This window comes from Hylobates moloch, unplaced genomic scaffold (genome assembly GCF_009828535.3).
Source record: "Hylobates moloch isolate HMO894 unplaced genomic scaffold, HMol_V3 SCAFFOLD_10, whole genome shotgun sequence".
In the NCBI taxonomy this organism is placed as follows: Eukaryota; Metazoa; Chordata; class Mammalia; order Primates; family Hylobatidae; genus Hylobates; species Hylobates moloch.
The window spans coordinates 86,699,967-86,714,361 of NW_026652285.1; the positions used below are offsets into that span (position 1 = coordinate 86,699,967).

Consider the following 14,395-nt stretch of genomic DNA (forward strand, 5'->3'; position numbering starts at 1 on the left):
AGTTCGAGACCAGTCTGGGCAACATGATGAAACCCCGTCTCTACTAAAAATGCAAAAATTAGCCAGGCGTGGCTATTATTACCCCTGTAATCCCAGCTACTCGGGAGGCTGAGGTGGGAGAATCGCTTGAACCCGGGAGGTGGAGGCTGCACTGAGCCAAGATCACACCACTGCACTCCAGCCTGGGTGACAGAGCGAGACCCTGTCTCAAAAACAAACAAACAAACAAACAAACAAACAAACAAACAAAAAAGCATGTACATTCTGACCCAGCACATCTACTTATAGAAATGGGCCAGGCATGGTGGCTTGCATGTGTAATCCCAGCACCTTGGGAGGCTGAGGTGGGAGGATCACTTGAGTGTAGGAGTTTGAGACTAGCTGCGGAAACACAGTAAAACCCTGCATCTACAAAACAAAAACAAAAACATTAGCCGGGCGTGGTGGCATGCACTTGTAGACCCATCTACCAGAGAGGCTGAGGTGGGAGGATCCCTTGAGCCTGAGAGGAGAGGCCGAGGCTGCAGTGAGCTGTGACTGCACCACTGCACACCAGCTTGGGCAACAGAGAGTGACCCTGTCTCAGAAAAAGAAAAAGAAAAAGAAAAGAAAGAAGGAAGGAAGGAAAGAGAGAATGAGACAGAGAAAGAAAGAAGGAAAGAAGGAAAGAAAAAGAAAAGTAGAGAAAGAAAGAAAGAAAAGAAAGAAAGAAAGAAAAATGCAGGCTGTGGTGTGTTTGCATGTATGCAACAATGCTGCTATGTTCATCAGGGCAAGGCCTGTCAGCAAGGCTGGAAATCACCTTCATGTCCACCAAGAAAGAAGGGCAAAGAAAACAAAGACCCTTTCTATTAGGTTGGTGCAAAAATAATTGCGATTTTTGCAACCCTTTTTTTTTTTTTTTGAGATGGAGTTTTGCTCTTGTTGCCCAGGCTGGAGTGCAATGGCGCAATCTCGGCTCACCGCAACCTCCACCTCCCGGGTTCAAGCGATTCTCCTGCCTCAGTCTCCCGAGTAGCTGGGATTACAGGCATGCGCCACCACGCCCAGCTAATTTTGTATTTTTAGTAGAGACAGGGTTTCTCCATGTTGATCAGGCTGGTCTCGAACTCCTGACCTCAGGTGATCCTCCCGCCTCGGCCTCCCAAAGTGCTGGGATTACAGGCGTGAGCCACCGCGCCCAGCCTGTAATGTTTTTAATGGCAAAAAACCGCAATAACTTTTGCACCAACCTAATATAGGGACGTTTATGTGCCCCTTAAAAGGAAATGAGGCAGTGTGGCGCGTTCTGGCAGTGAGCGCCAAGGTACTTTGTCGAATGAAAAAGCTGAGTGCCCAACAGAATACAGAAGGCCTTCCTTTGTGTAAACGCACACACGCACAGGTACATATGTGCTCTAAGGAAAAATACAAGAAAAGCACAAGGTTAGTGCTTTCCTCAGGGGAAAGGGCACTTACTTTTAACCGTAGACCCTTTGAAATTACGAATGATGGCAGTGGGAGCGAGCCCTTGTGAGTACAGCAATTGGGAACATGAGTGAGTATTTATGTGTCTGGTAGTTGTGAACATTTCACACAATCTCATTAAATCTTCACACGACCTCATGAAGTAGCTATAATTATCTGCTTTTTACAGAAAACGAAGGCACAGAGAGGTTAAATAATTTACCAAAGATGATAATAAGTGGAGAGACCTGAACCACAGCCTAGATAGTCTGACCTCAAACCAATGCTCTTAATAATACAGCACATACACAATTTTCCATTAGAAACAAGTCCCCGGCCAGGTGCGGTGGCTCACGCCTGTAATCCCAACACTTCGGGAGGCCCAGGCGAGAGGATCGCTTGAGGTCAGGAATTCGACAGCAGCCTGGGCAACACGGCGAGACCCCCGACTCTAAAAACAACGACAAAACCAACCAAACAAAATCCAAACCCAAGTCCCCAATAAACTTCTGGTCTCAAATACTGCCTCATCCACGGGTTCCGTGACTGTGTGTAAGGGGGCTGGACCTCCGGAGTAAGCCGCTCCTTTACAGTGGGGAGACGGCGGGCACCCGTGCCCCAAGATGCCGTGCACGTGGTCGGCTCCGCGCGGAGGCTCCTTCCGGCGTCCCGGGGGGCGCTCGGCTGATGAAACGCGGCCTCCAGCTCCGCTCCGCCGCGGGCCCGGGAGGCGCGTTCCCTCTTGGCCCCAAAGCGAGCCCGGCAGGCGGCTCCTCTGGGTTGGGCGACCGAGCGGGGCCGGCCGGGCCGGGGGCGGGCCCGGGAAGGCGGCGCCGCGCGGCGCGGGAGGCGGGCGGGGCGCGGGGCTGCGGTGCCCAGAGGCTGCGGCACCGGGGGCTCTACGCCCCCGACCTTCCGCGTCCCGGGGTGGCGGCGGCTGCGGCGGCGGAGCGGGCGGTGAGTGTGCACGGGCCCGGGCGCGCTCCCGTGTCCTGCGATCCGGGATTAGTGCCGCGGGGCTCCGGGGCCGGGAGGCCGCCTGGGCGCCTCCGCCTTGGCCTGCGTTCGGGCCCGACGGCCTGGGGTCGGAGCCGCGGTCAGCTTGCGTGGGGGCCTCCGTGCGCCCTGGGGCCCCTGTCCCCGAATGCCGGCCGTAGGAGCGGCTCTGAGAAGCCTCCTGGGAGCCCGCAGTTGGGGAGGGCCGGACTGATTTCTGGGGTGAAGGAGATCCCCCCTCCTCACCGACCTGGACAGTTCCAGAGGGCGGAGACAGACTGGGGCGAGACAGCTGCCCAAGGCCAAGGCCCTGTATGGCGGGACAGCTCCGGCTGGCTTGAAGGAGCCAGCTTTCAATTCTGGCTCAGTCCAGGACCGGCTTCTTGACCTTGGATGGTACACTTTGTTTTCTGGGTCTTAACGTCCTCACCTGTAAAATGGAGAGCTCGGACTCATTGTGTCTCAAGGTTTTTCCGTCCCGAAACTTCTGTAACAGGCCCTCTTAGGGTCTCGTGTTGGGTTTTTCACAAACAAAACAAAACCTGACTTAGGAAACTGACGAATCTCAGTGCTGCACACAGTTCCCCGGGGAGGCTGGGCACTCGGTGTCTGCAGAGATGGGGGCCTTTTCGCAATAGGACTTAAGAGTGTGTTCCTTTGCAGATGCTCTCTACGGGCTGAAAAAGAGGGGAGCTGACATTGTGCAAGATGGATATCTGGAAGTTGTGGTTAAAATGCAGAATCAGCAAAGGAGACCCAGAGAAGCTCTAGTTTCCTGCTTAGTTGCAGGGGCCTCAAGGCTGTGCTCACTCCCTCTGCTCTGCCTCCACCCTGCTGTCTGTCTGACCCTCTTTGTTATCCTAGGGCTGGTGCAGGGCTGAGCTGGATGGGGAAATGGGGTTCAGGACATATGATAGGCATCTGCCCTTGAGGTCTTGCCAGCACCCCTCCGGCCCTCTGCAGCTTCCTGGTTGAATGAGGGGCTGCAAGGTGACCACACAGGCTGCCCTGATGGGCCCGTCCTGGCCTCTGGTCCATATCCCTTTCTGCTTGGCACTGGCCTCTCTTGGCTCTCACCTCCACCTTTGCCAAGCCCAGGAGCCTCCTTCCTCCAAGAAGCCTTCCAGAGAACCCTTCCCCCACCCCAACCAAGGTGCTCCCTCTCACTGCCTTGTTGCAATTGTTTTGTAATTGTCTTTCCCTGAGTTTGTCTTTCGTACCAGATGGTGATCCCTAGCAGGGAGGGCAGAGTAGGAACTTCAGATTTTATTTCCAGTTTCGTACTCAAGAAAGCACAGGGCCTGGCCTGAGAAGGTGCTTAGGAAATGTCTGTGGAGTAAAAATGATGGCAGCTATATTTCTTCAATGATTCCTATTTGCCCAGTGCTGTTTTGAGTGATTTACATGTGTGAACTCTTTAAACCTCACACCCACCTGAAGTTACTGTCGTTATCCCCACTTATATGTAAGGAAACCGAGGCAGAGAGAAGTAACTTGCTCAAGGCTACAGAGGTGGGAAGCGGCAGGACAGGGCCGGTTACTTTTAGCTAGTACAAGAAGCAGCCTCCAGGTGAATGGAATAAAGCCTGCTGATTGGTACTTTGTGAGAGGCTGATGGGGCCAAGTAGGGTGCTGTGATTTCTTCTGAAAGACAATGCCTCATGGTGGGATTTTGCAACAAATGGAACCTTCCACGCAGTCTGGAAGGCTACCTGTGCAGCTCCAGCCTGGGCATGGTCCCTCGTGGCTCCTCGGTCCCCCAGGCCTTTTTGAGACTCTAGTACAGCTTCTCTGGGCTGTAGGCCCCTAGCTATGATGTCCCTGCGTTTCTTGTCTGGAACATGGATCTCAGAATTATATCTGCCTCAGGGGCCTAAGAGATGAGCAAATGAAGGAGGGAAGGGCTTCAGTGATTATCAAGTGCAGGGCAAAGATCTTTGTGGCTATTTTTGTTGGTAACAGGAAGAAAGTAAGACATGATGAGAGTGAGAAACGCTTAGCATATTTAGGAGAGTCTCCTGCTGTGGGCCAGGTGAGGAGGAGAAGGCCCCTGCCGCCCCCAGTGTAGCATCTCAGGGCTGACTTGCATTTGTTGCTTGATCTTGCCTGGGAAATGCAGTCTCCCTTGACTCACTCTTTTTTTTGTTTTGTTTTGTAAGGGTGATTTCATGAACATTCTCAGAGACAGTCACACTAGAGTGCAGAGGGGCAAGGGCATGGAAATTATGGGCTTGGACGCTGGAGCCAGATGGCTTGGGTTTACCTCCTGGCTCCATGGCTGGTTGCCTCCCAACCTTGGGCAAGTCACTTTACATCTTTGACCTGCAGTTTTTTCTCCTGTAAAATACGGAAAATCATGTTGAGGAAAGGGGCCTGTCTGGTGAGCAGAGTACTGGATATTATGCTTGCATTTCCTTCTGTTACATCCCCACAGCAGCTATAGGAGGTAGACCTCTCTATCCCCATTTTACAGATGAGAACAGCAAGGTTCAGATTGTTAAGTACCTTGACAGCTAATGTCAAAGAGCATGTATGTGGCAGAGTGGGAATTCAAGTCCTCCAGGTTTTCTGGCTGTAAAGTCTTCAATGTTTTCATAGTTTGCTGCTTTGCAGCCTTAGAGCCTGGTGCAGGGCAGATATATGATAATTGTTAAAGGCTCGCCTTTTACATATTCTTGGTTGGGAGTGGGGGCTCCTAAGTGATCTTCCAGAGCTGAAAATCAGGGCCAGCTTCAGGTGCATGCAACCTATGCAGTCACACAGGGTCCCCCACTTAGGAAGCCCCTCCCATTTGGTTTAATGCTGTGCTGTCGCCATCTGAAATTCTTCATTATTTTTGAAGAAGAGGCCCCACATTTTCATTTTGCATTGGGCCCCGCACATTCTATAGCTGCTGCTGTTTAAAGTATTGAGAGAAGTGAAAGATGGTGAGGGTATGAGAGCCCTGTTCCCCCTCTAGGGGGCCTGATCAGTGGCCGTCAGCTCTTGGGCCAGCTTGGAATCATGAAGATGTGTGCTGACTGGACACTCCATATCTTGACAAACATCTGGAACCATGGCAGCAAAAGATGATTCTAGTAGACTTTTCACCAAGGTGGTTAGCAGGGCTGGTGTGTCATCCCAGGGGACTTAGGCCTGATTTTCCTTGGTGAGGGGTGATTTTCAGGCCTGCTGGGGGACACATAACAGAGGTAAATGTGCAGGTTGCCGTTGGAGGAAGTGGCACTGGAAACTCAGTTTCTCATCAAGGAAACACCCATGACAGGTATCACTGCTTTTTTTTTTTTTGAGATGGAGTCTTTCTCTGTCTCCCAGGCTGGAGTGCAGTGGTGCGATCTCGGCTCACTGCAACCTCCGCCTCCCGGTTTCAAGTGATTCTCCTGCCTCAGCCTCTCGAGTAGCTGGGATTACAGGCGCCTGCCACCATGCCCGGCTAATTTTTGTATTTTTAGTAGAGATGGGGTTTCACCATGCTTGCCAGGCTGGTTTCAAACTCCCGACCTCAGGTGATCCACCCACCTCAGCCTCCCAAAGTGCTGGGATTACAGGCGTGAGCCACCGTGCCCAGTGGTGTCACTGCTTTTGCTGATGAACGTGACCGAGTGATTCCTGCTATGCCTCTCAATGACCTGGCCGTGGGGGCTTTGGAGTGTGTCCTTTGTTCAGATGCTGTTGTATGTCCTTTATATGTGTCATCCATTGATCCTTTGCAGCGACTCTGTGGGGAGGGTACCCAGATTTGAAGAGCTGAAGCTGTCTGAGATTAAACAACTTGCCCAAGTTGACATAACTAAGAGGTGGTAGAGCTGGCTTAAAAAAATTTTTTTTTGAGACTAGTCAAGTGCAGTAGTGAGAAGGGGAGGAAAGAGTAGAACAAGGAGTTTGGTCTGTAACTGACTGTGAACACGCAATTGAGATAATGCACTACTTTCAGACCAGCCTAGAGCTGGCATTTAAACTGGTTAGTCTGACTTTGGAGACCATGTTCTTGAAAACAAACCACCACTGTCTCTGCTAGGGAGCCTGATTGCTTGAATATCTGGGTATTTTTGTTCTCTGTGGCTGCTACTTTTTTCTTTTTTTTTTTTGAGACAGTGTCTTGCTCTCTCAGGCTGGAGTGCAGTGGCACGATCTCAGCTCACTGCAACCTCCGCCTCCCAGGTTCAAATGATTCTCCTGCCTCAGCCTCCCAAGCAGCTGGGATTACAGGTGCCTACCACCATGCCCGGCCTAATTTTTGTATTTTTTAGTAGAGATGGAGTTTTGCCACGTTGGCCAGGCTGGTCTCAAACTCCTGACCTCAGGTGATTTGTCCACTTCGGCCTCCCAAAGTGCTGGGATTACAGGCATGAGCCACCGTGCTCAGCCTACTTTTCTTTTTCTTTTTTCTTTTCTGTTTTTTATTTTGAGACGGAGTCTTGCTCTGTCGTCCAGGCTGGAGTGCAGTGGCGTGATCTCCACTCACTGCAAGCTCCGCCTCCGGGGTTCACGCCATTCTCCTGCCTCAGCCTCCCGAGTAGCTGGGACTACAGGCTCCCGCCACCACGCCCGGCTAATTTTTTGTATTTTTAGTAGAGACGGGGTTTCCCCGTGTTAGCCAGGATGGTCTCGATCTCCTGACCTCGTGATCCGCCAGCCTTGGCCTCCCAAAGTGCTGGGATTACAGGTCTGAGCCACCGTGCCTGGCCTCTTTTTCAATGATATTTCCTACCATCTGATTTTTTTTTGTTTGTTTTTGTTTTTGTTTTGAGACAGGGTCTCTCTCTGTCACCCAGGCTGGAGTGCAATGGTACAATCTCAGCTCACTGCAACCTCTGCCTTCCAGGTTCAAGCTGTTCTGCTGCCTCAGCCTCCTGAGTAGCTGGGATTACAAGTGTGCACCACCACACCCGGCTGATTTTTGTGTTTTTGGTAGAGATGGAGTTTCACCATGTTGGCCAGGCTGGTCTCAAACTCCTGACCTCAGGTGATCCACCCACCTCGGCCTCCCAAAGTGCTGGGATTACAGGCGTGAGCCACTGTGCCTGGCTGATTTTTTTTTTTTTAATGTGTATTTTGCAGTGTCTTACGGGAAGCTACTTGAAATCCTGTGTGTAAACAAGACTCCCTGTAATGAATATACGTGTCCTGTGCCTGGTTGCCTAGGGCATCCTCCGTAAGGGAACAGAAATCCCAGCTGCCTGGCAGTGGGGCCTGGTCAGCTCTTGAGTTCCCTGTGGGCCCCTGGCTGTGCCTGAGCTGGAGAAGACCCAAGACCAGAGGGAAATGCTCAGTTTGGGCCTTGGAAGGTTTTAGTTTCTCTTCCTCCTCCTTCTCCTCCTGGGATTTTTTCTCAGCATGTTCAAAAAGGCCAAAGTTGGCAAAAAGACTCCGGGTAACTCCCCCCGGCCTTTGGTGACTTTGGCCCTGGAGAGAGCCCCTAGGAAGCCCGGCTTGCCCAGGCCCAGGCCTGAAGTTCTTTTTTGTGCTGTTTTTTGAAGGCATATGATGCTGAGCTGGCTGCTCCAGAATGAACCACAGCTCTGAGAAGGGGAAGTAGAAACAGCTGGCGCCCTGCCATGGCCTGTGAACCACAGGTGGACCCGGGGGCCGCTGGCCCATTGCCCCCCTCCTCCCCTGGCTGGAGTGCCCTGCCTGGAGGGAGCCCTCCCGGCTGGGGGCAAGGTAAGATCATGACCTTTCATTTTCCACCCCCTTTCTACCTCATGCTGAGCTGGACTCACAGGGTGCAGAAGTTCCTTTAGATAAGGTCAGGGGGAGGTGTCTTTGAGGCCACATTCTGTCATTTTTACCAGTTCTATCTCTTGGCCTTAGATCAAGCCACCATCACTCTCTGCTGAGCCGCTGCTGTAGCTTGCTTGTTGGTCTTCTCTTTTCCATCCATTCTCTACATGGCAGCCAGAGAGCTCTTTATTATTTATTTATATTTCTAATTTATTTTTACTTAATTAGAGATAGGGTCTTGCTCTGTCACCCTGGCTGGAGTGCAGTGGCGTGATCATAGCTCACTGGAGCCTCGAACTCCTGGGCCCAAGCAGTCCTCCCACCTCAGCCCCCTGAATAGCTGGGATTACAGGCGTCCACCACCACATCCTGCTAATTAAAAATGTTTTTTGTAGAGTTGGGGCCTTACTTTGTTGCCCAGGCTGGTCTCAGACTCTGGCCTCAAGCAGTCCTCCAGCTTTGGCCTCCCAAAATGCTGGGGTTACAGGAATGGGGCCCAGAGATTTTTAAATTTTTTTTTATATTTTGAGATGGAGTCTCACTCCGTTGCCCAGGTTGGAATGCAGTGGCATGATCTCGGCTCACTGCAATCTCCACCTCCCAAGTTCAAGCAATTCTCCTGCCTCAGCTTCCCGAGTAGCTGGGATAATGGGCACTTGCTACCATGCCCAGCTAATTTTTGTATTTTTAGTAGAGCTGGGGTTTCACCATGTTGGCCAGGCTGGTCTCGAACTTCTGACCTCAGGTGATCCGCCCACCTTGGGCTCCCAAAGTGCTGGGATTACAGGCGTGAGCCACCACACCTGGCCCCAGATATCTTTTTAAAATGCACATTTAGTCCAACCATGTCAGTTTCTGCTCAGTGTTTTCCATGGGGCTTAGTGTGAAGACCCGTCAGTATCACCTTGCAAGGCCTGCCTTCATGTTCTTTGCTGTGCTGTTCTGCCTCAGGACCTTTGCACCTGCGTTTCCTTCTGCCTGTTGTGCTTTTCCCTTGCCTCCTTTCTCCTGATGAATTTCTATTCATCCATCAGACATGGTGGCTCATGCCTGTAATCCCAGCACTTTGGGAGGCCAAGGCAGGCAGATCACTTGAGGTCAGGAGTTCAAGGCCAGCCTGGCCAACATGGTAAAACCCTTTCTCTACTAAACGTACAAAAATCAGCTGGATGTGGTGGTGGGTGCCTGTAATGCCAGCTACTAGGGAGGCTGAGGCAGGGTAATCACTTGAACCAGAGAGGTGGAGGTTGCAGTGAGCCGAGATCATACCACTGGACTCCAGGTTGGGCGACAGGGTGAGACTCCATCTCAAAAAAAAAAAAAAAAAAAAAAAGAATTTCCATTCATGTTTCAGAACTTAGTTCAAATATCCCTTTCTTGAAGAATCTTCCTGGTGGCTCAGCCTAAGTCAGGACCCTCTGATATATTCCTGTTTCTCCCTCTAGCATTTATCATAGTCTGTAAGTAATTATGTATAAAGTGTTGAAGTCTGGCTTCTTCACTAGGGTGTATGCTCCCTGAAGGAAGGGGCTCCTGTCTTTTTCATCCCTGTATCTACAGTACCTAGCAGAGACCTTGGCCCATAGTAGATGCTCAATAAATATTTTGTTGAGTGAAAGAATTAATGAGTAACTGGATATGGGCAAGGGGAAACAGCATCCAGAATTGTGGGGGTCCACAGGAATGTGGAGGGTTTTTTAGAGGCTTTAAAATTTGACTGCTTAAAAACAAAGGCTTCTTTTGTTACTAGTGTTGTTAGGAAAGCAATGTGTGTATATATATATATGTAAGGGAAGCAGTGTGTACACACACACAACAGTAGAACAAGATGGAATGAAATAATTTTTCTATCAGAACTTTGAAGACATTGCTTCACTCATTTTTGGCACGTCAGTTCTTGTTCCTTTGTAGGAAACTGCTTCCCCCTCTGCGCGTGCGTGCACGCGCGCACACACACACACACACACACACACACACACAAACACAGACACACACATTTTTCTTTGGTAGCTTTACTTAGCCTAGGTGTAAAAACAAGTATTTTTAAGTGGAGGACTTGCTGTTCTCACTTTAAGGAACAGATGAGAGCTGGTATTGCCAAGAATCCAGGAACTCTTGGTTCGAAAGGCAAACAAAGACATCCTGAAAGATCTTTGCATTGCTTGGGCAAACGCATAATTCAGTGTACAATGAACTAGACCTGGGAATGGTTCTGAGTCTCCATGCGTGGAGTCCAAATCAAAGTGGAGTTTTCATTCTTGCTGTGGACTGGAGGGCTGGTCTGAGACCGGATCTGCTTGACTGCCTGCATTTTTGCACTACCTTCCCTTCTCACTTCTTGTTCTCACTTTCATTTTCCCTGTTTACACGGGAGTTTCTTCACTTTTCAAAGGCTCAGTTTTCTTTTCCATCCTGATGGTGCCAAGCTTCGGGGGCTCTTGGAGGATGAAATGAAATCATGAATGAAGCCCAAGCATAGTGCCTGGTACTTAGTAAAAGGGCTCCATACCCAGAACCTGTTCTTACTGTCTGCCTTTCTTTTTGTTTTGCTGGTTTTTCTCATTTGCTTATTTTAAAATTTATTTTTAGGCTGGGCATGGTGGCTCATGCCTATAATCCCAGCACTTTGGGAGGCCTAGGTGGGTGGATCAGATCACCTGAGGTCAGGAGTTTGAGATCATCCTGGCCAACATGGTGAAACCCCGTCTCTACTAAAAATACAAAAATTAGCTGGGTGTGGTGGCGCACACCTGTAATCCCAGCTACCCGGGAGGCTGAGGCAGGAGAATTGCTTGAACCTGGGAGGCAGAGGTTGCAGTGAGCTGAGATCGCACCATTGCACTCCAGCCTTGGTGACAAGAGCGAAACTCCATCTCAAAAAAAAAATTATTTTTCTAGTTTTAGTTACTTACTTATTTTTTTGAGACAGGATTTCACTCTGTTGCCCAGGCTGGAATACAGTGGCGTGATTTTGGCTCACTGCAGCCTTGACCTCCCAGGCTCGGGTGATCCTCCCACCCCAGTCTCCTGAGCAGCTGGGACGACAGGCACGTGCCACCACATCTGGCTAATTTTTTGTATTTTTTTTGTAGAGACGGGGTTTTTCACCATGTTGCCCAGGTTGATCTCAAACTCCTGGGCTCAAGCAATCCACTTGCCTCAGCTTCCCAAAGTGCTGGGACTACAGGCATGAGCCACCATGCCTGGCCAGTTTTATTTTTTCATATTTTATTTTTATGAAATAAAATATGGAACAAGGTGTGGGAGGGTAAAAACACAAATAAATCAGTGTTGCTTGATTTTAACTTTTGAGTTGTGACAAGCTTGCTTTTAAAAACACAAATAAATAAATGTTGCTTGATTGTAACTTTTGAGTTGTGACAAGCTTGCTTTTAAATTATGAAAATAGCAGCCAGTTATTTTGTACCCATCTTGTGCTGAGCACTTTATTTTTATCATGTTAATTATTTGTGAAGTCCTTTGCAGTGGATGTGTGCATCCTCTAAGCAAGGAAACAGGCCCATGTGTTTAAGTTGCTTCCTCAACTTTACCATGTTAGTGAGAGGCCGAGCTCCAAAGCTATCTAGCTTGTGTTTTCACCACTCACCACCTCGCCTCCTTGTCCCCCACAACTTCCAAAAAAAACAGGAGAGAGAGAAAAAAAGCAAAATAAATTTCTTTTTGGCAGGATGTAGAATTTAGAATTCTATGGAACCCTTGAGATCAGAGATGATATCCCAGGGTATGAAAAAATAACCTTTTCCTCTCTGGGTGCAATGGCTCAGGCCTGTAATCCCAGCACTTTGGGAGGCTGAGATGGGAGGATTCCTTGAGCCCAGGAATTTGAGACCAGGCTGGGCAACATAATGACCTTGTCTCTACAAAATAAAAAATTAAAAACAAAAATTAGCTTAGTGTGGTGGTGCATGCCTATGATCCCAGTTACTTGGGAGGCTGAGGTGGGAGGATTGCTTGAGGCTTGGGAGGTGGAGGTTGCAGTGAGCCATGTTAGTGTCACTGCACTCCAGCCTGGGTGACAAGAGTGAGATGCTGTCTCAAAAAAAAAAAAAAAAAAAAGAACCTTTTCCTTTCTCATTAATTTGTTTATACACCAAACATATTTAATGTGCCTCCTGTTTGTATCAGATCGGGGGATTCAGTGATGAACAAACCAGTGTGAGAGTGTATAGTCTGGTGGAAAAGATAGATTTTATTTAAGTAATTTCATGCATATGTAATCAAATAATTGCATACATAGGTATTTAGCTTTGGCGAGTATTAAGGAGAAGAGCGTCAGTTATGGTAGGTTTAGTAGAGGATTTGATCAGTTAGGAGTTTAGAGTGTCAAGGAGGTCTCTCTGGGGAAAGTGAATCATGAGCTGTGATACAAGTGATGCATGGGCTGTAACTGGGTGAAGCTAGGTAGACGTGTCCTAGAGAGAGGAACAGTATATGCAAAGGCCCTGGGGTGGGGGAGAACACTGTGTTCAGGGAGTGAAGGAGGCTGGCGTGGTGAGACACAGAACGAGGCTGAGGGGCTCAAGCTGAGTCTGGCAGGAGGCTAGTTTTCCTAAGGGCTGGAAGAACATGGTAACAAGGTTGGCTTTTGCAAAGCACCAGGAAGCTATTGAAAGTTTTACTCAAGGCATCGGTATCATCTGATCTGCACCCTGGCCGCTGTGTGGAAGATGCATTGTAGAAGTAAAGGGAGATGCCACTGTAGAAGTGGCAGCAGAAGCCACTTAGGAGGCTACTGCAGAGGGCCAAGGGAGAGGTGAGGATGCCAGGAGGGCACAGAGTGGACAGATGTTTTGTTTGCCCAGTTGGCAGGGCTTGGTGATGCAGTGGGGGAGCGGAGAGAGAGAGGGTTTGGATAGGCCAGGAATTTCCAGGAAAGTGGAGTGAGTCATTTGGCTTTGAAGACTCAAGTACTGTTCAGAGCTAGACTGGGGTGACAGGAGTTTTGGACCAGCAGACAACACACTTATGCTTTAATCCCTTCTGTCCTGCCTCGTTGTCTAAGCAGCCACCACAGAGAATATGCCAAAATATCCAGTCCTCAGCAGTGCATAGCTGAAACCTGGGATCCTAGAATCCCAGGGTTGGAATCTCTCCCACCCCCCAGACCTCCTGGCTGCTGACCAGTGGCTCACAGGGCCTTGTACTGTGGTGCAAGGAGATCTCGATCCTTTTGTCCAGTTTCTCTACTTGGAACTGCAGGCAGATAGGTTTGGCTTCCTGCTGCTGCCATTCCTCCCTGGCCTTGAGGGGATTTCAGTCCAGACCTTTCTCTCCAGCTGGTCTCATGGTCTGGCTTCATCCCACCCTTGGAGGGCGGGGGCTTTGGTAGCAGTTGTGAGCAGCCTGGGTTGATGCGTGTTTTTTGAGGGAATAAACATGTATTTTATGCTTTTGAAATGCTGAGTGTGTTGCAGCCATACGTAGGAGGGATTACAGTAAGTCAGTGTATTAGTTTTCTATTGCTGCTATAACAAGTTACCACTAACATACTGGCTTAAAACCACGGATTTGGGCCAGGTGCAGTGGCTCATACCTGTAATCCCAGTACTTTGGGAGGCCGAGGCGGGCAGAGAATACGAAGCTGGGAGTTTGAGACCAGCCTGGCCAACATGGCGAAACTGTGTCTCTACTGAAATACAAAAATTAGCCAGGCACGGTGTCACATGCCTGTAATCCCAGCTACTTGAAAGGCTGAGGCACAAGAATCACTTGAACCTGGGAGGTGGATATTGTAGTAAGCTGGGATCGTGCCACTGCACTCCAGCCTGAGTGACAGAGAGAGACTCTGTCTCCAAAACAACAACAACAACAACAACAAAAAACCAAACCAACCACAGATTTGTTATTTATTTATTTATTTATTTTGAGATGGAGTTTCACTCTTGTTGCCCAGGCTGGAGTGCAATGGCATGATCTCGGCTCACTGCAACCTCCACCTTCCAGGTTCAAGCAATTCTCCTACCTCAGCCTCCCCCAGTAGCTGGGATTACAGGCATGTGCCACCACGTCTGGCTAATTTTTGTGTTTTTAGTAGAGACACGGTTTCACCATGTTGGCCAGGCTGGTCTCAAATTCCTGACCTCAGGTGATCCATCTGCCTCAGCCTCCTACAGTGCTGGGATTATAGGCGTGAGCCATCGCACCCAGCTGGATTTGTTATTTCATAGTTCTGTAAGTTAGAAGTCTGACACTGATCTCACTGAGCCGA

General features: G+C 49.5%; 1 protein-coding gene across 5 annotated transcripts in view; it reads left to right on the forward strand.

The window, feature by feature from the left end:
* Positions 1-2,036: 2,036 nt before the first annotated feature.
* The window catches only part of TMEM268 (transmembrane protein 268), a 34,005-nt gene continuing 21,646 nt past the window's right edge, over positions 2,037-14,395 (forward strand). For 3 of the 5 annotated variants that reach the window (XR_004249927.2, XM_032164962.2, XM_032164963.2), the window contains exon 1: positions 2,037-2,403. Coding sequence is in view for 4 of the 5 variants with exons in the window: in XM_032164962.2 (XP_032020853.1) it covers positions 2,070-2,403 (334 nt within the window). In the remaining variant the exon portion in view is untranslated. Of the gene's footprint in view, positions 2,404-7,922; positions 8,107-14,395 lie in introns of all 5 variants that reach the window. The other 2 variants (XM_032164966.2, XM_032164967.2) reach the window with 1 other exon arrangement.